General features: G+C 36.2%; 1 protein-coding gene and 1 long non-coding RNA gene across 7 annotated transcripts; both read right to left on the reverse strand.

Annotated features, from left to right (window-relative positions):
* Positions 1–1,212: 1,212 nt before the first annotated feature.
* Positions 1,213–24,080, reverse strand: LOC112038646 (uncharacterized). 6 transcript variants are annotated; one of them, XM_024071491.2, is made up of 9 exons: positions 23,810–24,080; positions 23,224–23,260; positions 21,833–23,088; positions 16,851–18,216; positions 8,247–8,526; positions 7,454–7,561; positions 7,084–7,362; positions 4,771–4,914; positions 1,213–1,799 (listed from the first exon to the last, which is right to left on the reverse strand). In XM_024071491.2, the coding sequence occupies exons 3-9, from the start codon at positions 23,025–23,027 to the stop codon at positions 1,611–1,613; spliced, it is 3,561 nt and encodes a 1,186-aa protein (XP_023927259.1). In that variant the 5' UTR covers positions 23,028–23,088; positions 23,224–23,260; positions 23,810–24,080; the 3' UTR covers positions 1,213–1,610. The 6 variants fall into 6 exon arrangements, with proteins under 6 accessions (XP_023927259.1, XP_023927243.1, XP_023927251.1 ...); XM_024071475.2 differs by having other exon boundaries at positions 21,833–23,104; XM_024071483.2 differs by having other exon boundaries at positions 21,833–23,129.
* LOC136069014 (uncharacterized) lies at positions 19,257–21,822 on the reverse strand. Its single transcript, XR_010630300.1, has 2 exons — positions 20,021–21,822; positions 19,257–19,896 (listed from the first exon to the last, which is right to left on the reverse strand). It is a non-coding gene; the product is annotated as an uncharacterized LOC136069014 (long non-coding RNA).
* Positions 24,081–27,845: the final 3,765 nt, after the last annotated feature.

Below are 27,845 nucleotides of genomic sequence, written 5' to 3' on the forward strand. Positions count from 1 at the left end.
GCACCCTTGACTTTTGCTTCCAAATTAATTATTCTCTGATCAGAAGCTATTGGATTTCAATTCTCAAAAAATTATATGCTTCCAAGCATGGAGAGGAGGGGGGAACGCCTTTGATTTTTTTTTTTTTTTTTTTTTTCCTTGCTCTCTTTTAACTTGTTGGGGCTTATCTTGAATGTTCCCAAAGGTGTTTTTGTTCCAGACTATGAGTTGGGATTTTACCTCCTTAATCTTTGATACAAAGATTATGGCAGTGAGAACGAAGGTCCACATTGCTTCGAATTTGAAAGGTTTGGGACCATTATGAGAGATTGAGATTCCTGTGTATAGCAAGATTGGAGCATTGAAAGGGACAGTGTTTGAATAGTGCATTTGGGAAGAGAGTGCTCCAAAAGGAGTTGGCTAATAGCTCCAAGTCTCTAACAATCCTTTCCTTGATATTTACCATGGGAGATCGATTATTTGACAAGGTGAAGGGATGGTTCTCTTAAAAATCCATGTTTGTAAAGACCTCATGAATCTATAAAACCTCCATTAGATGAAAAAGCAAAAGTAGCTAGCACCTCCTACTCCTATTTTTACAGAGGCCAACAAATGAATCTAGAGCCAGAATGCTGGTTTCAGTGAGTTGCAACGAAGAGCATCCACGGGGTTTGAGGATAGTAGAAGATTAGTTTATTGAGATTGTATTGCTGCTGTTAAAGAGGACACCTCTTCAGTATCAACTCCATTCCCCTTGACCAAGCATAAACCACTCAATTTACCAAAAGAATCCAACATATATATGTAAATTTGCGTTTTACATGTACGAATTTTTACAATTTGAGATTTTTTTTTTTTTGTTTTTTTTTTAAGTATCACCCAGCCCAACTGGGTAAAATACAACTATTTAACCTCAAATGCAACCAAAGCATGCTGCCAAAAGAACGGCAAATAAAAGGGATCAACAAAGAATGATTGCCGCTACAGAAAAGCAGTGTTGATTCACAGATAATATAATGTAGCAAATTGTGTCATGAAACAATCAAAATTGGATAGCAAGAAAACAACGGCAGGCAGCCAAAAAAAAAAGGTAGACCCCCAAAAGGAACAGGAAATAAACTAACGATAGATTGCGCTGCTGCGGAAAAGCATCATGTTGATTGACGAGCACATTGTTAGTGTTAGCCTCATACATGATATAATGCAGCAAATTGTGTCATGAAACAATCAAAATTGGATGGGAAACTATTCCACAAAATATTACTAGATAACCTAAAAGAATGATCACACATCATGTACAACACGATTTTTAAGATTTCTTCCACCAGATCAAACAAAGCACCCCCAAGAATACAGAGAGCGTGCAAAATTACATTCTTGATTATGGTTAGTTGGAATTACAACTTGGCAAGGGGAAGGAAAGATAGGTATCACCAACAAAACCAAACACAACCTTCAATGCATTGTGCACAGATGTAAGGGCCAATTTCTCTTTGAAGACCACCTAAAACAGATGACCAATTCCAGCCAGAAATAAAAAGTGGCTCCTTCCCCTGTTAAGAAGACACCCAAAAACAAACACGAGGGCACCTGCAGCATATCATCGCCGGCAAAAAAAATCTTCAAATGGCTCAAGATGATATAGGTTCGTATGGGTATGATAGCCATGGGTGCTTTAAAGCCTCTGAAGCTGAAGGCCGCTTTTTTGGGTTTATCTCAAGTAGATGAGCAACAAAGTCAATGAAGCCTTGATCTCCCATTGGCAACCGGTGTCTTAAGGATGTCTTTTTTGGTATCAGATATTCCAGCCGGTTTGTTTCCTGGAGAATAGTAGAATAGCACTATGTTCCATATCATATAAATAAAAGACCAAAAGCATTTGAATAATATTTAAAGATGTAGAAACCTGAATTCTATTTCTGTCATCACATATACAAGCCATGAATTAAAATTGATGCAATTACAATTGAAAAAACAATCAAAACTATTATGTAGGAAAAATTCTGCTTATGGTTGGATACATTTGATAACTAAAATAGCCCTTAGCAATTTAAACACAAGTACAGGTAAAGGGATAAAGTTAATTTCTAACTCTATTAAAATTCAAGGCATAAAAGTAATTTCAACTAATTCATAACTAGTACAGCCATTTCATCTACTAATACCAAAATGAACCAAAGTCTCGAGAGAAGGGCATCATCTGATGGAAGCCGATTAGCATAGCAGGTGCCACCCAAGGATAAACTTAATATCTAAAGAAGACATGAAGATAACTCCTTAAAGGATGGAGCTCCATCATTCACTGAGAAATGAAAACACAAGCTACAAGCACCTAGATTGCTATCTAATTTCCACACATGAAGTGAAATTGGACTTTGATGTGTCATGATCATGCACAATGTAGCTAAGCCAGTGAGAGTGCAACATAGAGGAAAGATGTCATTGCTAACAATCTTGGCAGGTCTGGCCAAAATATATGGAAAAGGAGAATGCAAACAAGAAGAATACAAAGCTTTATAGGAGATCCACTTGACAAAGAACAATGCAAAGGCATTCAATTTTGACAGTAGGGTGTTTAAAGATAACGTCCTTAACATGCAATACCAATGGTCATTGGACTGAACCATAAATCCTTCCATATACAAGAGATGGAGGGTGAGATCACACATTCAATTCCTTGTAGCTATGTAAGCAAATATTTACCTATTAAAAAAAAAAAAGGATACCAAGCATGCAATAAATTGTTAAAGAACATTGTTAGAATTATGTGATTAAATTCACTATTTCTTAATAGCTTAAACTTTTGGGACAATCAGTAATTTAACATAGTATCAGGAGATCTTGAATTCAATCCTTGTCTCCAATCTTCCTTTTATTTAAAATGTTAAAAATCTCATGTGTTGGGCCCCACTTATTAAGGGGGAGTTAGGCCCACATGTGGGGGGGAGTGATGCAGGACAACCAGAACAAAAACTAAACAACAGGAAAATAAAGAGATATGACCTAGGAGTTAGCACCTAGGCCTTGCTTGGAGTCAGCACCAAGCAAGAAAACCACTAGGAATCAGCACTTAGGATGGACATGGAGTCAATACTAGACCAAAGAAAGACCAAACGATCATTTTTTTCATTCATCAAAATATCCTATTGTTGCTTATAAAGGATTACTAAACCCTAGTTCTAATTGGCTAGGAAAAATACTAATAACCTAATAAACTACTAGAACCTACTACATAAAAATACAATTGACTTGCAAACATAAATAATACTAAATAAAAATCTTCTTGCATCTCCTGCATCATTCTCCTCTTGTTAGAGAAAACTCAACCTTGAGTTTAGAATCAAGTTTGGAATCACAAAATCAATGTGTGACAAGTAACACTCGCTTCAAGTTTGGAATCACTTTAGGGAGCACAGAGAAAATAAAAACCTTGAATTCCATCATATCAAACTCATTTAGAATCACAAAATCAATGTGTGAAATCAACATAATCTCATCTTGTACCTTATGAACCATAGGAAGCACTGTAGTTTTAAACTCTTCGATTTCACCAAGCACTATGGAGGGTTGATCAAAAGCACATTCAGCAACTTTAATTTTCAAATCATGTGCACCCTCAAGCTTGCTAGGTACTTTTTGAGTGGATGCCATTATCTTTTCTCGCTGGGCATTAATCCTAACGATTATTTGCTCCCCCAATTTCCACAAAGTACATGAAACATTCTGATTTTCCTTTCTAACATTAGCAAAAAGTTAGCTAAGAAGATCCAATGAAATTTCTTCACTTTCATCTATGATCAGAGTCATAATTGTTTCCATGGCTGAAAATACAGCAAGTGGATGGTTGCACCTAATTATTTTAAAGAAATTTTGAAACATCTCAACAACCAATGCATCACACTCAAGGTCCAGCATCACACTTGACATTGGCAAAAGTATCAAGAATTGAAATTGCCTTCGTATAACAGTGAGTGGACACAAGACAACAGAAAAATAAAAGGATATGACCTAGAAGTCAGCACATAAGCCTTGCTTAGAGTTAGCACCAAGTGAGAAAACCACTAGAAGTCAACACCTAGGGTGGACCTGGAGTTGGCACCAGACCAAAGAAAGACCAAACGACCATTTTTTTTTTATTCATCATAATATCAACTATCCCCTCAAGGAGTATAATAGGCTGCTTATAAAAGATTGCTAAACTTAGTTCTAACTAGCTAGGAAATTCTAATTGCTTTATTACAAAAATAACCTTGCTTCCAAATTAAAATATTAATAGTCTAATAAACTACTAGGACCTATAACATAAAAATATAATTGACTTGCAAACATAAATAATACTAAATAAAAATCTTATTGCGTCTCCCACATTAGGGAGTGTTGAACTATGGCTAAGTGATTAAATTCACAATTTTCTAATAGCTTAATATTTTGGGACAATCGATAATTTAACAGACATAAATACACTAGCACAAATATGTAAGCATTTTCTGCTTTTTCCCAGCTGCCCAGAAGAGGGAAAAGAAGGGAGGGAGGGTGATTGCATGTGGTCCTGTGTACACCCACAAACATGCTTCTTGGTTGCCTGCATGTTGCAGTCCATTTTGGTTAGTGGTTTTTTTGTCAGAGACCGAATCTTGGTTCCTCTCCACTATATACTTCTACAAGCATAACTAGCATCAACAGCATTGGAGAATGCTGAATATTCAATTTCTTCTCTTTTTTTTTGGTAAGTAATAAATATTCAATTTCTAGAAACTAAACAAAATAATATCCTAGAAATACAACTTTTACCTGATTCCGTTCATAAAGCATGTGATTTTTGGAAAAATATTTGTATGTATCCCGTCCTTTGGCAAGCATGCTTTGATCAATGGGAGCTATAATTCCAATAACTCGAGCAAGTAATGTTGCAGGCGAGTCATTTTGGAAGAGTACCTACACCAACGACAAATTCATTGGGAAAAAAATCAGCCACAATAAATCTCTGTTAAATTAATGGTGAAAATGGTCAATATATCATGCTCATCAACTGATTCAGAAAAACAATCAAGGCACAGGAAAACTTCCCATGGTTGTAAGCCCTCTGTGACAGTAAAAATGTAATAACAATAACATAAAGCATTAGCATTGCATTGAAAAGGTAATTAAACAGGCACCATTCACCTAGGAAGCACGGGTGCGTTTTGGGACTCGGGTGCGGGTGCGGGTGCGGGTGCAGGACTCGGCAATTTTTGAAAAAAGTGGGTGCGGATGCGGCGGGACTTGGCGATTAAAAAATTATTAAAAATATTTTTATTTATATTTTTAATATATTACTAAGCATACTTTTTTACATTATATACACATATCCCAAATTTAAGAATAATAGTAGATAATAATTAAAATATGATGTTCCTAAATTAAATAAAACCCACAAGATTAATATTTTTTTCTTTTATTCTCTCCATTCACCTGCCACAACAAGTCAACAACACATCTAGTCTCATCAAAATATCAACTTTACCTCTTATTTATTTTTTATTTTATTTCCCCTAGGCTTTTGGTCTCATGAGAGTATCAACCTTATCTTTTATTTATTTTTTATTTTATTTCCCCAAGGCTTTTATACCACACCTTTTAAAAAAATTCTTTATACCAAGTCAGACTCAGCCGTTTCCTTCTGCGTATTTTTTCTTCTACTTCCTGTTAGTCTTTCACTCTTTCTTACCCAACCATCTCCGCCTCTCCTCTCTGTCCCCTTCCGAGTTCATACCTTTTCTTCTTTTAACCTTTCTTTTGTTTTCTTAAACCAGTCCGAGCACACCGCAAACTCGCAGAGAGGGAGAGCACAGAGAAGAGAGATGAGTTTCGGCTTGAACCGGTTTTGGCCGATACGGCCGACACAGCCCGAATCGGCCCGAGTTGAGCTGCGTCGGCGCGAGTCGGCTTTGCCACGTGGCCCGACGCGGCACGAACGCGTGGTCAGCAGTGTCCGACGCGTGTCGCCGCGTCGGGCCGCATCCGACGCGGGTGCGGCGCCTCTGGCGCCGCGTCCGTGCTTTCCAGCCATTCACTAGTTTTTGCATGTCAATATCTCATAAAGTTAATGCCAAATGTCTTAACAAAAGACATGAAGCATTAAAAAATAATACAAGCCTCAAAGGAAAGAAAGGTGATGACTGAAACCTGTTTTGAAGAGTTTGATTATGATGCAGACAGCCAAACACAAGTACTGATTATGGCATGGCCATGAGCCACCTCAACTATTTCCAGCAACTAGGTAGCAAGGTGTCCAGAAACCAATGGAGCTCATCAAATCAACAAAAAGTTTATATTTTAATGGGGCTTCAGGAAATTGTATTTTGTAGGCTAGGTATTAGAAATTTGTACTTACAAATAAATTTGGTTGGGCTTACTTGAGAAGGTACTAACTTAAAGGTGAAGAAATCTGGATTCTTCTTGCTGACAACAGTTTTAATGACTGTCAGATGCAATAGCCAAAAAATACAATTTCATATTCCTCTCATTCAATAAAAATTTTATTACTTATAAATTTTTTTTATATATAAAAAAAAAAAAAATGACAGTTTGCTTTTTGCTTCACAATTTTTTCATAAGAAATAGACTAAATTACACTTTGGACTCTTAAAGTTTGGGGTTGTTTTAGGTCTTTTAAATTAGATATTTTTTCATTTTGGTCCTCCAAGTTTTATTCCATTTTCAAAATGGTCCTTCCATCCATATCTGTGAAAACAACTCCAAACTTTAAGGATCAAAAGTGTAATTTCATCACATAAATATAAGTTCCAGTGCATTCCAAGGTGGGTCCAAACAAGCTCAAAACAATCTTTAAGGCTATACATGCAGTGGAGGTAATAATTTTGATACATTTTAAGTAGAAGAAGGGGGATTTGAACCCTGGATGTCTCTATCAGAAACACCAAGAGATGCCATTTGACCTAAAGGTCATTGGCTGTAGTAGAGGTAATAATTACAAGATGAAAATAACAAAACTAATAAATTTGGGGCAGTGAAATGAAATCTAGCACATTTTGTAAATTAGACTCCATATAATAAAAAACAAATATACGTACATATGTGCATGTTTTGTTGAATGACACTTACATTGCCAGTACAAAGTTCTGCCAAGATGCAGCCAAGTGACCATATATCTATCTTCTTATCATATGAAAGTCCCAAGATAACTTCTGGGGCTCGATAAGACCTGGATTGAACATAGGAACAGAGGTGATCTGTCTCAAAACAACTGCTACCAAGATCAATGACCTTCACCTCACATCTACTGTAACTTTTCACCAATATATTCTCAGGCTTCAAGTCACAATGTATCAGGCCAAGTCCGTGCAAAAACTGAAGTGACTCAAGACACTGAATGGTAATTGACTGCAAAATCCAACAATAATGGGTATATATGCAAGCCTTGCAACAAAATAAAAAGCTATGGAGAAAGGAAAAAAAAAATACCCCCACAAACCTGCAATCTTGGCATTGTGAAGTAAACCTCCCCTCCAGACTCTCTATTAAATTTATGAAACTCATATAAGTTTGCCTTGAGAAGTTCACATACTATTAACAAATGCTCCTGAAAAATAAAGGGAGACTTAGCTACCCGTCATTATAGCATCAATAGAAAAATCATTTGTAGGACATCAGCATCTAAGATCAAATATGACAGATGCAGCTCACTAGAGATATGATAGACCCAGATATATTAGCAGAAATCAAGTTTTTCCTTGAAAAAATCATCTATGAAAAAGCATGCCATATTACAGCCCACTTGAATATCACCAAGGTAGATAATGGCTGCCTCTGATAGATAACATGAATGATTTATAATCAACAAATCTGTAGTAGAGACACTTGACATAGAGACATTCACTCATGAAGACAATGACAAATATCCCTGAACTTGGAGCCTGATAACAAATCCACAGACAACAACTGCATGAAAAACTTCAACAAGAAAAAAGCTACCTAAATTTCTCGAGTGGTTGAAAACCTACTTCACAACAAATAAGATATTATTAGGGATTAAGTAGGTTGTGACAGGATCTGACAACCAGATCTAGAAGATATCCCTACAGGAATGTGAGGTACTTGTATAACTTCAGCGAACTCTTATTTAGATTTAGTGAAGGGAGATACAAATTAATTTAACATCTAAATTACCTAGTACACAGACATGCACCAAACAGCAATCCAATGTAAAAGTTCATAACACATTTAAAAAGAAATATAATAGAAAGTTGAATTACATTTTCACTTACTCGATAATAGAAATAATCATACAATCGAAGAATGTGGTACTTGTCACCGGGATCATGCTTATTCACATACTTGAGAAGCTTTATCTCATCAAGGCTCTGATCAAAAAAATCCTTGTTGTTCTTTATAATTTTTACACAGACATCCATGCCCGTATGCAGATCATGTGCTTGTATAGCTTTGCTGAATGCAGCTGAACCAAGATACTCAGTAACATGATAGCGGCCAGCTATGACTGAATTTAAAACAACATGGAAGTTCTTGTCCTCCTCAAAGCCAGTTCTGACCAACAAAAAAGTAAGTTTAGATAGTCTGTTAGGGAAGAGATAAAATCACATACTGGCAGGCCTGCTTGCTTTGGCAGCATGAAATGATTGCAGGTTAAGTGATGGTAAAATAAGTTCTCAGCATATGCTATGGGCAATATGAGTGCCAAATTGACCATATGCCACATTATGCTTACAGTTGTTACAACTTGCAAATTAAAACTACATTAACCAGAAATACTTTATACAAATTTTGCCCCGCAAGAAACAAAACAAAGCATTAAGGAGATACTACATGTTCAGAGATATTAATACCAGTGAGCCAGCTGTTGTACCATGAAATGGAATACATAAGAAAAGATGAATGAAAAAAAAATACATACATACATACGTGTGTGTGTGTGTGTGTGTGTACACACTCTTAAAAGCTACCACCACCTGCAACACAAGGTCACCATTATTGACGTAGGACAACCAAAACAATTGAAAATAAAATTAAAAGACAAGAAAATAAAAGGATATGACCTAAGAGTCAACACTTAGGCCTGGTTTGGAATCAACACCACGCAAAAAAACCACTAGAAGTCAGTACCTAAAATAGAACTGGAGTCAACACCAAACCAAAGAGGCCAAAAGGCCATTTTTTTTTCATTCATCAAAATATCAACTAATTCCAAATATTAAGGATATGAGCTAGGAGTCCGCACCTAGGGAATACAATAGTTTGCTTATAAAGGATTGCTATACCCTAGTTCTAATTGGCGTAGGAAACATAATTGCCTTATTACAAAACTAACCTTGCTTCCAAATATTAAAATACTAATAGCCAAATAAACTACTAGGACCTAAATATAAAAATATAATTGACTTGCAAACATAAATAATACTAGATAAAAAATTTCTCGCATCTCCTACATCATTCCCCTCTAGTAGGAGAAAACTCAACCTCAATTTTAAAGCGTTAGGATTAGGATGCTAACAAGAAACACTTGCTTCAAGTCTAGAATCACCTAAGTGGGCACAAAGAAAAGTAAAAACTTGCAGTCCACCACATCAAACTCTTCTGGAATCACAAAATCAACATGTGGAATTAGCACGTTCCAATATTGATCCATTGGAAACACTACGTTATCAATCTTTTCGACTTCCCCAAGTTGTAGATCTTCAGGCACTATGGAGAATTGATCAGTAGCACATTCAACAACGTTAACTTTCACGTCAACTTTCACATCGTGCGCATCCTCTAAAATTTTATTCTCTTGTGGAATCTTCTCTTTATCTTGTTGCTCTTCAATAGGTTTGTCTTGTTGCATACATGTTAAAGCAACACTTGTTGGTGCTTATCAAGACTCGAGTGCTACTTGATGTTTCTCCATTACCAAAATCTCAGAGGCTTCACTTGATTCACCTAAGCAACCAAGTCTTGAACACCTTTCATGAGCTTTTCAAATAATTCCTTTAATTCTTTGAAGTCTTGACGAAAGGTAAATTGTTCAAGAGTGCACTGAGGACATGAAATGAGATGAGAATTCATCATATTTTCTTCTAAACATGCAATTGGCTGGCTATTCCATTTCCTCATACCATCACTTCAATCTTGAAAATTACCACACTGAGCTCAGGGTAGATACTTAGCTCAAAAGTATGGTGACAAATATTCATCACAAAGATTTTTTTTCCATATCTTTCCAAGCAGTAATGGCAGGTTCATACTAATATAGAGGAGATATTCAAGATCATCCAACAAAGTTGGACTCCTCCTGTTAACTTCAACTTTTGCATAACTAACTTTTATGTTATTTGCAAAATTTTCTTGCTCAAAGAATTGCTCCATCTCATTTATCCAGTTGAAAAAATCCCATGGATTATCTTTACAACCATCAAAATAAGGTGCTTTTGATATTACCATAGCTCAATGAACAAGAATCTTGACTGCCTAGCTTGCTATTGAAAGTTGAAGAACACTTGATGCACACGGTTTGGCTTCTGCCTTCTGGTTTTAATGGGCTAATCTGACTTCTTTTCGGAATTGGGTAAAGGGCTGACTGTGTGGGAGGCTTGGCTTTCTCTTTTTCTTATGGTAATTTGTACTGGGTGGTCAGGCAAGGTTTATTGGGATCTCTATTTTTTTTTTTTTTTTTTTTTTTTTTTTTTTTTTTTTTTTGATGTTTGGGTGGGGTCAAAAGCTGACTTGAAGGGGGGCCTTATTATTTTTAATCAGATGGGTCAGGTTAAGTTGTGAAACACTGTTTGGGGTTACAAATTACAATGTACCAGGTTGTTTAAACAGAAGTTTGCTGTTGTTTTTTTTTTTTTTTTTAAAAAGGTTAGATACTGTTACCTTATGAGACCAGAGGGGAGGGATTCACATTGCAGTTGGATGGCGGAGTGGAAGGTAGGTGTCTTCCTGGCGGCACAGGTGGGGGTTGGTTTTGATGTGGGGCTGCAGCTGGTATTTGGAGGTCACGAGCTGCTGTCGGTGTCTATTGACGGAGCAATGAATGTGGCGCGGTATGCGATCAGTGACCCAAGACAACTAAAACAAAACTAAAACAATAATAAAATAAAGAGATATGACCTAGGAGTCAACACCTAAGCCTGACTTGAAATCAGCACCAAGCAGGGAAACCACTAGGAGTCAGCACCTAAGTTAGACTTGGAGTCACCACCAAACCAAAAGAGACCAAACGACCATTTTTTCATTCATCAAAATATCAACTATCTCCTCAAGGAGTACAATATGTTGCTTATAAAAAATTGCTAGACCCTAGTTCTAGTTGGCTAGGAAACCCTAATTGCCTTATTACAAAAATAACCTTGCTTCCAAATTAAAATACTAATGACCTAATAAATTACTAGGACCTAAAACATAAAAATACAATTGACTTACAAACATAAATAATACTAAATAATAATTTTCTTGCATCTCTTGCATCGATTAGCATATGGGTCTGTGGGTTAGGGGTTTGTAATCTGTTGCTTATAAACTAATGGATGCAGCTACGTGGGTTTTGACAATGGTGAGATGGTGGAGATAGAGGGTGATGCCAGCAGGATTTTTTTGTGGAGTTTTCTGTAGTGGTACTACTCAATCTAAAGAGATGGAGGGTGATAGGCAGCCCCGCCTAGGGCCATGAGTTGTTTAGCATGGAACTATCGTGGGCTTGGGAACCTACATACAGAGCTGGAGCTTGTCGATTTTGTACAGGCTAAAGATCCCTCTGTCGTATTTATAGCCAAGACATGGGCAAATGAAGGCTTAAAAAATCTAAACGTAAAATAGATTTTAGGCATATGTTCTTTGTTCCTAGAATTAATCGTGGTGTGGATTTAGTGCTCATTTGGAAAGACTAGATCATGCTTGATATTGAGACTTACTCCAAATATTATATAGACTATCATAAACAAAGGTAAGGAAGATGCTTGGCGATTTACAAGCTCTTATGGAGAAACCAAAACGCGTAGAAGACAGGAAGCTTGGTCTAGGCTTCGACAATTCAATAGCCGTTTGAATTTACCATGGCTTTGTGCTAGGGATTTTAATGAACTAGTGAGTAATTCTAAAAAGATGGGGGGTGGAAATAGGAGTGTCACTCAAATGCAGCTGTTCAAAGACATCATTGATGAATGTGGATTCCTTGACCTGGGCTATTTGGGCTCACAATTCACTTAGCAAAAACATTTTAGGGATGGTCATTCAGTATGGGAACGCTTGGATAAAGCTTTTGCAAATAATGATTGGTTACTTAGATTTGCTAGTACAAACGTTCACCATTTCCTCTCAAGTTCTTGGTACCGAGTGGGATGGAACCTATCCCTTATAGGAAACCTTTTCGTTTCAAAAAGATGTGGCTTCAAACAAGGAATGTTCAGAAACTGTGGAAGCTATATGGTCTACACAAGCTACTAACAATATTTAGAAACTGTGGAAGCTGTATGGTCTACCCAAGCTACTAATGATCCAGCAACTCATACAACGTATAAGATTGAGAGATGCTCTAAAGCTCTAGCTTAGTGGAGTCAGACTCACTTTCCGAATATTAGGTGGGAGTTGGCGAAGAAGAGGAGAGAATTGATCCAAGTCAAGAGTGTAGCTATCCATTCTGGGGTTAATGATCAGGTTAGAAGTATTCGGATGGAACTCAATGACCTTGATAAAGAGAATCAGATGTGGTTCCAACGTTCAAGGTCTCTGTGGGCAGCATATGGTGATAAACACTCAAAGTATTTAGATAGCCGAGCTACCCAGCGTTATAGAAAAAACCATATTGCACTGATCTGTACTAGTTCTGGAGTTTGGAGTATGAATATGGAGAAGGTCTCAACTTCCTTTATCAATTATTTCAATGATCTCTTTTCATCGGCATCCCCCACCCACTGTGAGGAAACTTCATTAGTCCTGAAATGAACCAGAAGCTTTGTGTTGACTTTATGGCTAGGGAAATTCATGATGCTATACAACAGATGGCCCCCTTGAAAGAATCTGGCCCTGATGGTATGCCTATTGGCAATTGGTAGGCAGTGATGTTACAATCTCTATTCTTGATTTCCTTAATTTTGCTACCCTCCCCCCTCATCTCAATCACACATTTGTTACTCTTATTTCAAAGATTAAAAATCTTAAAGATGTTTCTAAGTACAAAAACCTGAACGTCCTAAACATGTCTTTGCAATGTTTTGTACAAAAAAATTTCAAAGGTTTTGGCAAATCGGTTGAAGAAAATACTCCCCCATATTATCACTAAGCATCAAAGCACCTTTACCAAAGCCAACTGATTTCAGACAATATCTTGGTTGCATTTGAGACCCTACACAACTTAAAAAAACATAGGGCCCGTTTGGTAACAGTGTTTAAGTATTGTTGTTCAGTTTTCAGTGTTTTGGAAATACGTGTTTGAGTGTTATAGAAATACGTGTCAGAAGTGTTATTGTTATTTAATACTGAAAACTGTTTTTTAAATGACAGTGCCAAACAGCCCCATAATTCTGGGGATGATGGTTTCATGGCTATCAAACTTGATACAAGCAAAGCTTACGACAAAGTTGAATGGCCTTTCTTAAAGTTAGTGATGAGAAGAATGGGCTTTAAAGAGAAATGGATTTCATTGGTTATGACATGTGTAACTACTGTCTCTTATTCCATCTTAATCAATGGGGAACCTAAAGGTATGATTAGACCTTCAAGGGGCATCAGGCAGGGTAACCCTCTTTCACCCTTCCTCTTCTTACTATGTATAGAAGTTTTGAATGGTCTTATCTCCCAGGCTGCTAGACAAGGTGACATTCGGGGTTTCTCTCTTTGTAGAAATGGCCCCCGCCTAACCCATCTCTTTGCAAAGGATAGTCTCTTATTTTGCAAATCTTCCCATCAAGAATGTCAAAAAGTCTTGGATATCCTGGATGTTTATAGCTCTTGTTCAGGCAAGAGATAAATAAAAGGGCAAATTACGAATTACCCACCTGTGATTTGGCCAAAATTTAAGTCATCTCTTCGGGTACTTACACTGTCAAGTCTGGCTATAAGTCTCTTACCCTAGATTTGGCCCAACAAGATGCAAATGGGGTCCTAAAATTTATACCCTGGTATTTGGATAAGTATTTGGAGGCTTAAGGTTCCCAATAAGTCAAAATTTTCTCATGAAGAGCATGCAAGAATGCCGTCCCTACCAAAACTAATCGAGTTTGAAGGAAAGTGCTGACCGATGATGATTGCGAACAATGTCACCAGTTCCCAGAGGATGTGAATCATGCACTATGGTCTTGTCCTTGTATCTCAGTGGTATGGGATTCAAATGCCAAATGGAGTTTTCGTGGGACTCAACACTTCTCTAGGTTCGTGGAGGTGGTTCAAAAGGTGATAGACTTAGGGGAACATCTTGATGAGTTTGCAACGCTGGCTTGGACCTTATGGTTTCAGAGAAACCAGTTGAGAACTAATGATGAAGCTTTCCCAATTTCCTAAGTTACTACACAAGCAAACTCAGCACTAAGTGAGTTTGTTTGTGCTCTTCCAATTCCTTCGATTGTTCCCCAGATCAGCTCTTCTAGAGTTGTATGTTGGCATCCTCTTCTTGAACCTATAGTTAAGGTTAACTACAATGGTGCTCTATTTTTTGAATCAAGTGAAGCGGGAATGGAGGTTGTTATTCAAAACAACTTGGGACTGGTATTAGCGTCAATGGTAGATAAGGTGCCTCCTCTATCCTCGATTGAAGCTGTGGAGAGCTTAGCGGCTATTCATGCTCTTCGACTTGCTAGTGATTGTGGGTTTCCCTCTTTTATACTTGAGGGTGATTTAGAAATTGTGAACAATGCTCTTAGAAGTGAAGAAGAATCTTTCACCTCGTTTGGCCACCTAATTGCTGAAGCCAGGACTATTGTAGAGACCTTTTATGCAGTTGCTTTATCCCATACCTGTAGACAAGGCAACTCTGTTCATAATCTTGCTAGACATGCTGGTCATGTTAGCGGTTTCACGATGTAGATGGAGGGTGTTCCTCCACACCTAAATTCTATAATTTTAGCATGCATTGGCTGAGTTTTTCTAATAATATCTATTCATCTTTCTTCTCTAAAAAAAAAAAGGTCATGGGTGTGTGAGAATCTACCTTGTGATGGGTTGTTGGGGTGACGATGGCCACTGGGTGAAGTCACAATGTCAACTTTGAAACCTAAGTGCTTCTTGTTTGGCGTGTAAGGGTGGGTTTTTTTTGTAGTGGTAGACAAAGGATTTGGTGATTTGAGTTTGGAATTTGGAATGGTGGAGTGGGGATTGGTTCACTTGGTGATGGTGGGCCTATGGTCATTGGGATTCACAAGTGACAGTGGTTCTCACGCAACAAATGGGATTTGTGATGGTGGCTTGACAATTTTTTTTTTTTTTAAATATTATTCTGGATGTGGACTGTGGTGATGCTCCAAACAAATTGGAGGGTACTTTGATACCAAAATTGATGCAGGACAACCAGAACAATTGAAAATAAAATTGAAAGACAAGAAAATAAAAGGATATGCCCTAGGAGTCAACACCTACGCCTAGCTTGGAGTCAACACCTAGATCTCAAAACCACTAGGAGTCAACATCTAGGGTAAAACTGGAGTTAGTACTAGACCAAAGAAGCCAAAAGGTCCTTTTTCTCATTCATCAAAATATCAACTAACTCCAAAAGGAACACAATAGTTTGCTTATAAAAGATTGCTAAACTATAGTTCTAATTGGCTTAGGAAAAACCTAATTTTCTTATTACAAAAAAATAAAAATAAAAAATTGCTTCCAAATATTAAAATACTAAAGCCTAATAAACTACTAGGACTTAAAACATAAAAATCCAATTGACTTGCAAATATAAATAATACTAAATAAAAATCTTCTTGCGTCTCCCACATCAATTATCCTTCAATTGAAATACATTCTTTTCATTTGAGACAACACAAAAGAAAATGAACTCAAACATACAATAAGAAAACATTCATGAAAAATTTCCTCTACAGTGTTCTCCTTTGACCTATTAATTAAGAATGAGAATCCAAAATTCTTCTGATGAATTATATATATTTAATTAATTATATTTGCTAATTCAATTATCAAAATGTAATTTAGCCAACCAAAAGTACTTTTACATTAAAGGCTTACCAAAAATATATGAAAAAGAAAATGTAGGAGGCATCATAAAAATCACTGCATACTCAAGAAAAGAGGATCACCAAGAATCATAGGTTTTTTTTTTTTTTTTTTATTGGTAAGTTAACTTGACCCTCCACTCAATTCCTATAGAGGGAAGTGGCACCAGTTGAGCTAAAGATCATCGTCAAAAATCACCTAGAACATATTAATAGTTATATGATCAGCTAATCTATAAGCTCGAAAAAATAACTTGGAAATGTCCATCTAATTCTACCTCTATCTCAGTTTCATTGACAGTAACTACCCTTGTATGTAACCAGTGATATGCTACGCTTGCTTTCAGTAATTTGTTTTCTTAAGTTAATGATATAGAAAGAAGTTGGAATCAAGGTTTGAGCTGTAAGGCATAATCAGGCATAAACCAGTAACAAGGACTGATTATCATCACAGAGATTTTAGGATACTGTAGATATTTAGTCAAAAGAGAGAGAGAGAGAGAGATTATTAATCTAAATCTACCCCCAAAAAAAAAAAAAAAAAAAAAAAAAACTAATACCAATCTAACTCTAAAGAAAATAAATAAATAAAGAGCATAATACCACAGTTTTCAAAGTAATAAGATATTCCAATATTTGACTTAGACGTAAATGGCAGCATATCAAGTCCATGAAAATAAAAGAACCAGCAGAAAGATGAAAAAATAGGAAAGCACATGCCTGTTTTTCCTATGCACAATCTTGAGGTTAAAGGTCTCAAACTCCTCCTCCTGAGCTTTTATCTGCCTTACTTGCTCTTGCACAGCAGCTGCCTCTTCATCCTCAAGTGATGCCGCTGGATCTTCCTCCCTTGCAGTTCCAGTTTTTTCCTCTTCTCGTTTTACATGCTCTCTTTCAGCATAACCATAATTAGACAGTGTTGAGGGACTAGAATCTGTGGATCTCGCAGCTGTAGCATTATTTTCTTCATCCCTGGAACTTTTGGCAGGTGAAGAATCACTGCTTTTCCGCTTCCATGAAGCAAGCATATCATCAGATCCCACCAAAGCATTAAGACGCTCATCAGTTTCATCACTGATGATAGCACTGCACTTGTTTGACCATAAAGATTTACTAGAGCCTGTATGCACCAACTGCCCATCCCTCAATGGTGGGGGAAATGAAAATCCATCAGTGTGACTCTTCATCGGCATACTTACACCCTTATCATTCCCCACTACATATTTATTGGCCTCTTGATTGCTACTTTTCTTTTTATCCCTGTTTGATCTATCAATATATTTTTTTTGTGAGTCATGATGATGATGTCTAGACCCACCAATTCCAACATCATGATCACGGAAGTATTCTAGATCCCCTTCGCTACTACCTCCAACTAAACTTTCCCGTACTTCACTACCCATATCTGCAGCATCGCTGTTGATTCCTACACCAATTGATCTAACTGAACCATGCTGATCATCATCCATGCAAATATCATCTAACCGCGACCTCCCACACTCATTCATAACTTTCCCATCCCCTAACATGATGAGTTCATTCGTCTGAGTCACAAAGCCCTGCCAGACGGGTTCTGCACGCATCAAATTCAGTTCCTCTTCATCCATCAACTGTCCATCATATTGAGCAATTAAATCATTCTCACCAGTCCTCCCATACATTTCAGTCACTGACAGCCCTATAGGATCATCTGAAGCTGTAACTGGTTCAACATTTTTTGCTTGAAAATATTGCTCACCAGAGAAGTAAGAATCCTCCTCAGCAAAAGATTGATCATCATCCTCATCTTTCGTTGGAGCTCTTTCCTGTGGATCTGGAACACTGCCATGCCCTGTGCCCTTTTCGTTGTCACTTGGATAATCAATTTCATGAGCCAGAAACCAGGCCTCATCCTCAATAGGTTGTCTCATATATCCAACATCATCATCGTCATCATACTCATCAGAGTCCCAATACTCATTTGGATAGTCAATAGATTCACTTAATCCATCACCAACAGTTGCAAAACCAGAAACCAGATCAGATGCATCCTCTGCAATTCCCTGACTTACAGATAGCCAACTACCTCCTGCAATCCTTTTTCCACCTGATCATTAATCAGAACTTGTAGTTAACTATGCACAAAGATACATAAACGGAGATAATTAAATGATAAAACCAGGATCAGACATTGATAATTCTTTGCTAATCATAAAGGAAATAAAAAAGAAAAGAAAATACAAGGAGGAAAGGGGAAAGAAGGATTGGAAATTCAAAACCAAGTGATTAAAAAGAACTTGATAAAACCAAATAATTGGGACCTGTTTCAGATAAATTCAACAGATCTCAAGGCTAAGTGATCAAGCATGATTGCTTAAACAATGCAACCACTCAAAATAAATAAGAATACAGGCTTCACCACAACCCATCTTAATGAGAGACGACAAGAAATCAACAGATTTTATCTGCAATGTGACATACAGGCACACATCTGTACCCAAAAGAATGTATTATAATTTGGATTTTAAAATGAAATACAACCAGCCAGACCGATGACATAAGCTTCCATATTTCAACAATTTACATAAAATTTAGCACATAATGTATAATGAATATGTATAAAATAGATAAAATAATGCCCAATCACAAGGTTCAGAAACTGAAGAATTAGGGAAGAATTTGATAGTCATCATTAAGAAAATTTTGCAACATTATCATTTATATAAATGAAAATTTTAGGTTAATCGCAGAAAACCACCCTAAACTATAGGGTTACTTGCACTTTGCACGGCAAACTATGAAAACTTGGAATCACCATCCCAATTTAACAAATCCTGCAAATAACACCTTGCTGTCCAATTGATGGTTAAAGTTAACGGTCATGTGCAAGTCAGGTGACACTCCAAAAACTAAATTTAGCGATTTACCCCTCCAGCCAGTTAAAAGACTAAAAGGCTTGTTCTTCATATTCAGGTTTGGAAAAATAAGAAGAAAATACATTTTCTCCCCTAACTTTTTTTTTTTTTTTTGGGTGCAAGTAAATAGGTATAAACAGACCCTCTTCAAAGAATACAGACCACAGCAAAAGGAAATTAATAAAATCTACTAAAGACATCAAAGGGATGCCATTATCATGAACCCAAAAAATTAAACATAGAGATGATCCATTGGCATATAGATTTATAAAATGGCATAATACCCTCAACCAAATATTGAATATACAACACCAGAAGTGATTGACAAGGCAGGTAGACACTATGGTGTCCCTTTCATAATTCATTGATCTGATCAAAGATTGATTTGATTATTTTTATAACCAAGGTCATGATGAATTTTGAAGTAACGATTTTCAGATCCAACATTCCTGCCACCCAGTCCTTTAATGGCTTCCAACCCAAACGCCATTGTGTTACTGGACACATAGACATGAAGAAGGTCAAAAAGAAAGACCTTTTGATTGGGACTTTCATGCCCTCCACCGAACTCTCTGGTGCATACCAAGTACTCTCCTACCTCAACCCCTTTGAGCTGAGCCACAGCAAGCTTAAACACCTCTTGTTCTTCCAACTCAAGTCTCATCACAACCACATGACCCTAGAGTTCCATTCTAACTACACTAAGCCCTTTGAGGGATGAAATTCTAATTTAAAAAATCTCACTAATGATGATGTCTCGTTGGTCCTCTTCAGTATCAAGTTTCACCAGCATGTCTCGTTGGCAATGGGCAGACAGTTCCAGATTGGGGTTGAGAGAGAGTTAAGGACTTTTGAGGGAAATCAAACCTGTACTGGAAGACAATCCATAAGGAGTAATTTGTAAGGTATTTTAGTCTTTTAAATTGTTGGAGGGAAAAATCATTTAATTTAGTTTCTAGGAGTGTCACATGACTTGCACATGCATGTTAATTTAACCTTCAATTTGACAACAGGGTCTTATTTGCAAGAATTGTTATAGTTGGGGTAGTGATTGCCACAGGTTTCCATATTTTGGGGTGCAAAGTGCAAGTACCCCATAGTTTAGGGTGGTTTTCTGCAATTAAACCAAAATTTTATAAGTAGAAAAAAAAATTACAAGAAAAACCATGTGTAAAAGCAGAATCACAGACTAGGGCCACTAGGCTAATAATGTGACATTTACACAAAGGTACAAGAACATTCAAATACAAAAATAAGAGAAGAGGTGGGGTTGATACAATGTGATTAGATTTCAAATTCAATATAACCCACCAACACTTCATAACAATTCTTTTGGTATGTGGTTTGATCCGCATGGAAAAGAAATATGATCAATGGTAATGCCTATAAAGGAAGTGGATGGCAATGCTCATAAATATGTTACAAAACCTAAGTTCATGCTTATTGCTAGTAAGCTCTAGCTCAAATAGCACTTCCCCTATTAAACTTGGAGGAGGGTAAGTGTGTAACGAGTAATGACAAATATAGCATTTATCAACAAACAAAAAAAAAACAGTAAAGACAAATATAGTATGTCAAAAAATTTATATAAAAAAAAAAAAAATTCAAACTATGTAATATACAATGCAATGCATAAAATTATTGCATTCATTTACTTATGTACACTTTTTGAGAGTCTATAAGCAAAGCAGGCACAGATGCGCACTTTCTGTCATGTGTTTCAAGTAAAGAACTATGACAATGTATAATGGCAAAATATTCCATAAATTTCTGAGAGGACAGCTTAGGCTAATACTTAATGTCATCTCAACATGAATGAGCAATCATAGCATAAATTTTACAGAAATACACAGATTAGCAAGTTTATCAGACAATCAGACAATAACTACATAACATTATAGAGGTTGAACTACTCTGTGGAAACCATTGAATTTTCCTAAGAAACAAAAACAAGTTGAGTAGTTTCAATTGAAGCTTTACGAAACTTAGCTCCTTGATCCACAGAAAGCAAAACCTGGGTCTCATGCTTACAATGTTTCAGCATATATTATTCATAAACATGCAAAATAAAAGAAACAACATTCTTTTAAATAAGTTCACCAGTTTGAAGCATATTTCCATATACGATATATTATCTATTCATGATAAAAATCATAAAACATTATTATTGAAAACGAATTAAAAGAAAAAGGTAAAAACAATAATAGAGAATAAGGTTGAACAAATCTTGTAAAAAGGCAGAGCAAGACAGCATCTCTTTTTTAAATTAAAATGATAAAACTTTTGACAAACCCCATAAATCAAATAAAAATCATTTTCCAATTCTGCCAAATCCTTTTGAGGGTGGATTGGTAAATGAATTCCTTTTCCTTTCATTAATCAAACATCTAAACAGTTTATTAACTGAAGGCTAACACTACACCTCAACCTCACTGACCAATGCTGTAGCCACCAATGACTTGAAATGGCTACTGCTTTACACAAGGAGATTTTCAATACAACAATAATGCTGATTATGATAAGTTGAATACATGTAACTAGCTCAAGAAGTGGAATTGAACATGAATAGTTAGCTACAAGCACATGGGCCTAAACAGATAGATCAACACTAGAAACATGAAAAAGAAAATGAAATAAATATGATGACTAGGAAGAACTAGAAATGGCAAGTTCAGAGATGTAAAAAGTAGGTTGTACACTAAGGCAATGAAACCCAAATAATCAACTACCTAGTTCAATTCCATAACAAAGACACACCAGATTTGGAAGCAAAGAAATCATATTATTGTATCCATCATGTGGGCTCACCTGCAGAGTTTATTTCTTGTCCGACAGGAACATCCAAGTATGACCCTATAAGGAGAGGGTTATCAGCACTGCTGAGTTTTGCAGCAGGTCCATCCCGTTCAAACTTTTCCTCCCAATTAACACTCAATGACTTGTCCTCCGACTTAAGTTTAACAGGTGGCAACCTAGGAAACTCTTCCTTCTGATTCTCAGATGCCAAAGGAAAACTCAAGCTGCTGATAGTCTTTTGCTCGGGAACCCCTTGTGACTTGACAAAGTACAGAGCTCTTCCCACCTCATCCACCTGGTCTTTTATTGCTGCCCTGATATCACTCATTTCTAACTTTTTCTTGCCTTCTTTTTTGTCAACGACAACAGCATTATCATAACTGGTTGACACAGCCCCCTTAGAGAATGGAAAAACAGTCTTGACAGAACAATCTTTCCAAGTATCAGAAGATGAATTTGTGGGATCCTCACTTCTTGACCATGGATTATCTGAAATGTTTCCTATGAAGTATGTGCTACTGGTCTTATGTTGCTGAACAGGTTCTTTGGGCTCACTTGTTTGGATCCTCTCATGCTTGGCTTCCACAATACCTTTGCTAGTGCTTCCAAGCCACAAATTTGTGGGGTCCTCACTTCTTGGCTTCACAGGGACTTTACCAGCATCAGGAACGTCACTCGTTCGATACCTAGGTTGTTCTGATATCTGAAGCTCCGAAAAGCTACTAGTATTAGTACTACTACCACCATCATTCTGATAAGCTCCAGCAGGACCATTAGTAGGATTGAACTTCCACGAATACAAATCAAGCACGGTGTCCTCTGAACCTTTCAGGAAACTAAAGTTCTTATCACTTGTCCCAGCCACTTCATTATTCTTGTTCCGATCACCAGTTGAAGCAGCATTCTTCCATTTGCTCTCAGACCCATTTCTACCAGTCCCACACTCTATCTCCTTCACAATTAATTCCTTCGAAACTTCACGACTATCCCGAGATGACCCTTGACTTTCCACTACCAGTTTTTCCCCATTATCCTCCTCTACCATATTACCCGAGCTCTTATCTTTATCTCCAATCGTAAGCTTCTGAAGCAAACCATTCAAATCAGGATGATTGCTGAGCTCACTGCGCAAAGCTGCCTCGGCTCTCGTAAACCGATTTCTTTGCAGAAATTCCAGAATCACATCTACCGAGTTTGGTTCTGCCATTTCTTATTTTTACCACTAAAACCTACAAGCAGTAGGTCTCAGCAAGAAGCATCCACCACACCTAACAAAACCTCATTCTAAACAAATATCAAATGCTATTTCCTTAAGAAAACAAAAAAACAAAAAAAATTAAATTAAATTAAAATAAAAAGGTCAAAATTAAAATTTTCGAAAATGTATTATGTACAAAACTTACCTCGTACAAGGCTCAACAAAGTGGCAGCATTTGAGTCCTGAACAACAAGAAAACCCTAACATTCAGAAATCCATTAAAAAAAATTTAAAAAAAAAAAAAAAAAATTCTTCCCAGTTTTCCTACATTTTCTGAGCGACCAAACAGAGGAAAAATAATTTAAAAAAAAAAAATCTTTTTTTTATTTTTTATTTGGGGGGTATCAATGAAAAACGTTAAAATCTAAGTGACAGCGAATGAGAAAAAAAGCGGAGAATCAGGCATTCACAGCACGGATCCACAGATAGAAAATTCCAAAAATAAAAAACCAGCAGATTATACATTTGAAGAAGTTTCTTCTTCATTAACACTAAACTCACGTATTTTGGGGCTACTAAAGTGGGAATTCATTTTCCACAAGACTTGTTTTTTTAAAAAAGGGTAAAAAAGTAGTTTCTTTGGAAATCAAGATCTGACATTTTGTTTGGAAGTTGGTGAAAGAGAGGAATGGGTTCAAAATTGGAAAGCTAATAAATAAATAAAAAAAGCCAATATTTCTTTTTCTTTTTCTTTTTTAAATAAAGAAAATAACAGAGAGGAGGAGGATTACCTGAGAGGGTGGAGTGGCCGGAGGCTGCTGCTATGTTATGTTCTGCTTTGTGATTGTCAGTGAGTTTCTTTTTTCTTTTTCTTTTTCTTTTTTGGGGGGTTTGTTTTAAATCTCTGTCTCTTTCTCTCTCTTTGTGTATGTTTTTGTTTAAGACTGAAGAGACAGAGATAGAGAGCTTAGGCCTTAGGGTCTTTTGGCACCTGCCTCCTGAATTTTGAGGTGGTGGACCAAGGCAAAGGTGGTTCTTCGATGCTTTTGGAGGTTATTCACTAATTTTTTTTTTTTACATTATTACACTCCTTCAAATTCTATTTTAATTTTTTTATCATTTTTCCCTTTTATAGGTTTTTTTTTTCTTTTTTCTTTTCTTTTCTGTTTATAATTCCATAGATATGACGGGAAGAGGGGCTTTTAACGGGTGTTTATTTAGTCCATCCTATAGCCAAACCAAATCAATTAAGAACAATATTTTTTTTTCTTTTTTAATTCATAAAAGGGACTGTATATCTAAATCCTTATTTTTGATAACTTATTTGTATAGTACTTATCAAAATATATACCTTTTGGTTAATATTTGTTGTGATGAAATTAAACGTGCTACTAAAAGCTAAATTATTTGCAAAAAAATTAAGACAAAAAACAAAACTTTTTTCAACAATTGCCAAATGCACACCTACCCTCCATTTGTTTTGAAATAAAATATTTTACATGTAAAATATATTTAGTAAAAAAATTTTAAGTATTTTGGTGTGGCATATAAAATTTTCAAGCAAAAGTGGCTCAGCCACCAAAGCCACTAATGCCAGAGGTCTAGTGATCGAACCATTGCCTAAATGGCGTCTCTAGTGGTTAGACCACTAACATTAATCACCAAAACGATGGCAACGGCCACCAAACCACCATGATCGGTTGCTAAACCCATCAAACTAGCAACGTAGCCACTAAATGGGGGGAGGAAGAGCCATTATGTATTTTTGTGAAATATTTTTCAAAAATTTTAAAAGTAAAATGTTTTACAACTTTTTATAAAGATGTTTATAAGTAACAAAAAATATTTTATAAAATTAACCACATTTTACATGCAATCAAACACCTAATTATGAGAAAACATTTTAATAAAATTGTTTATGTAGTGCACCACACCAATTAGGACCATAAGCTAAAAATAGATAACCTTGATGATTAGGTAATTTAAGGTCAAGTTAAAGTAAAGAGTATTAAGAAAATTATTAGTGTATAATAACTTTAAGGTCTATTCAAATATGGGTAATTCTACTATACCTCAAAAAAAGAGGTACAGTACCCACTAGTAAGCAACCTGCTATACCAGGTTACCAAAACATCACATTTAACGGTTTCATTGTCACATTGTGTAATTCCAACATCACATGTGACAATTCTTTTGTCACATTTAGTGGTTCCCTTTTTTTTTCTCACATTTGATAACTCCATCCTCATATTGTGCAGTTCCAATGTTACACGTGATAGTTCTTTTGTCACATTTTGTGATTTATTATCTTTTTGTCACATTTGACGATTCTATCTTCACATTATGCAGTTGCAACATCACATTCGACAGTACTTTTGTCACATTTCGTGGTTTTTTTCTCACATTTGACGGTTCCATCCTCACATTGTACAATTCCAACATCACATGCAACTATACTTTTGTCACATTTGGTGGTTCCTTCTTCTTCTTCTTTTTTCTCACATTTAACAGTTCTATTGTCACATTCAGCAGTACCAACACCACATTAGACAGTACTTTTGTCACATTTAGTGGTTTCTTTATTTTTCTCACATTTGATGGTTTCATTGTCACATTAAACAGTACCAACATCGCATCTAATTGTACTTTTATTACATTTAGTGGTACCCTATTTTTTTCTCACATTTGTCTGTTCTATTATTACATTGGGCAATATCAACATCACTTCTAACTATACTTTTGTCACATTCGGTGGTACCATTTTTTTTCTCACACTTAACTATTTCATTGTCACATTGGGCGGTATCAATATCACATCTAACCATATTTTTACATTTTGGCCCACCACTAAAGTCACTTTTTTACTTACTAATAACCACTCATCACAGTAGCGATTTTTAAAAAAATGTGTAGCTCTAGCATTTTCCTCCTTTTAAAAGCTATTAAAAAAAATTAGATATAAATCTAAAACAAAATAAACATCCCAAAAAATTAGCCCAACCACAATAATTACTAATAGTAAAGTTAAAAACAATTAAACTCAATTAACCAATTTTACCAAAAATGAACCACTTGACCTTTTTTTTAAAATTTTAAACAAAATATTTTTGTCCTTCATAGTTTATCATTTTGACCATAATGAAAAGTGTCAGTAGGGCCTCTACTAGCTAAGTCTGAGAGAGCCCTAATAGCAATGAAAGGTTTTCTTTGTTGAAGACATATCAGTGCCACAAAAAGTCAATTTTAACATAATTGGCTGTTAAAAGGTCAATTTTCATCTCTCTCTACTTGGTTCATTCACATGGGCAGTTGACACTAACCCACACTAACTCTTTAGTGTAAGCAAGACCTATTGACATATGTATTAGTATCATAAATAATATGATGTAGTGAATGACCACTTGAGAAGAAGCAATCCATACATAATATATCTCTTGTATTTCTTGATGAAGTTGTTTTATAAACTCTTAAGGATTCTTATATATGAAAGTGTGATAGCCTTGAGAAATGGCGATCTTGGTCAAACTTTGATTATTTAGAAAAAAAAAATTATCAAAACTAGCCTTTGAGCACACGTGTGAGGCTCTTCAATTTTTTGGTAAAAGTTAATAATTTGCATTTATTATAATTTAGAGTATTTATTATAATTTGGGATTACTACATTTTTCAATCACAAAAAAAAAAAAAAAAAAAAAAAAAAAAAAAAACATAGGGTGTGATGAAAAATTATTTCACTACACATAATACTCATCACACCTCTAGGTTTTTTTTGGTGATTGAAAAATGTAGTAATCCCAAATTATAATAAATGCTCTAAATTATATTGAATGCAAATTATTAACTTTTACCAAAAAATTGAAGAGCCTCTGAGCACATGCGTGGGTGCATGCTCAAAGGCTAGTTATTCTTTATCATTATGCTAAAACACAAACTTTTCACATTAAAAAAAAGGATAATATTAAATTTCATATAATAGGATATTTACAAAAAAAGTTCATTAACAACTACTTGATAGATTGACTACCACTTCGCTCCCCCGAATTCATTCAATGTGTCTGCCATGCAATCTAACAAAATTGTTGATATATCACCCTAAAAAAATACAAAAAATAGAGAGTAAGGCTTAAATGTAAGAAAAACAACAAACAAAAATAATAGGAGGAAGACAAAGCACTACTTAAAACACATACACTAAAATAATTAATCAAACCCAATAACCATAAAAAAAAGACAAAAATATATATTGTAGGGTTTGTTTTTGTTGCCCAAGCCCAAAGAATATGGGTCAAAGGCCCAACGAATCCAGAACAATGAATTTGTAAAGAGTGGATCGAAGGTTTAGGCGCTGGCCGGCGTTCACGTAGCATGAACTCTTTTCTTTTACTGAAAAATACTTAGAACAATTTACAACTGGGAGATGCTCCTCGGCTCCTGGCCGAGGAGGTTTTTCCTTCCCTTTTCTGCTCCTCCCCAAAACCCCTTCCAAAAAACCCCCCATTACATTTTGCTCACCCCTCTTATATATCCCCATCTTCCTCCTCTTGTTGGTCATCCATTGGCCTTCCACCTGACCGTCCATCCCATCAAAGGTCATATCCGTGCTCAAGTGGTTCATCATGATCGATGTTGCCCTGCCAAGGGGTTACATCCTCATTAATGCGGCTAGAAGGGTTAGGTGAGCGTATTCAATGCCGAGGTGACAGTTCGCCCAGGGCTTGCCCTTTCTTCATACTGAGGTCTCAGACGACCGAGGATAGGGTCATCCTCGGACCCATCATGCGTCCTCGGCATGGCCATTTGGGCCTGGGTTGAAGTGGGCCGAGGCCA

Source organism: Quercus suber, unplaced genomic scaffold (genome assembly GCF_002906115.3).
Source record: "Quercus suber isolate HL8 unplaced genomic scaffold, Cork oak 2.0 scaffold_147, whole genome shotgun sequence".
Taxonomy (NCBI): domain Eukaryota; kingdom Viridiplantae; phylum Streptophyta; class Magnoliopsida; order Fagales; family Fagaceae; genus Quercus; species Quercus suber.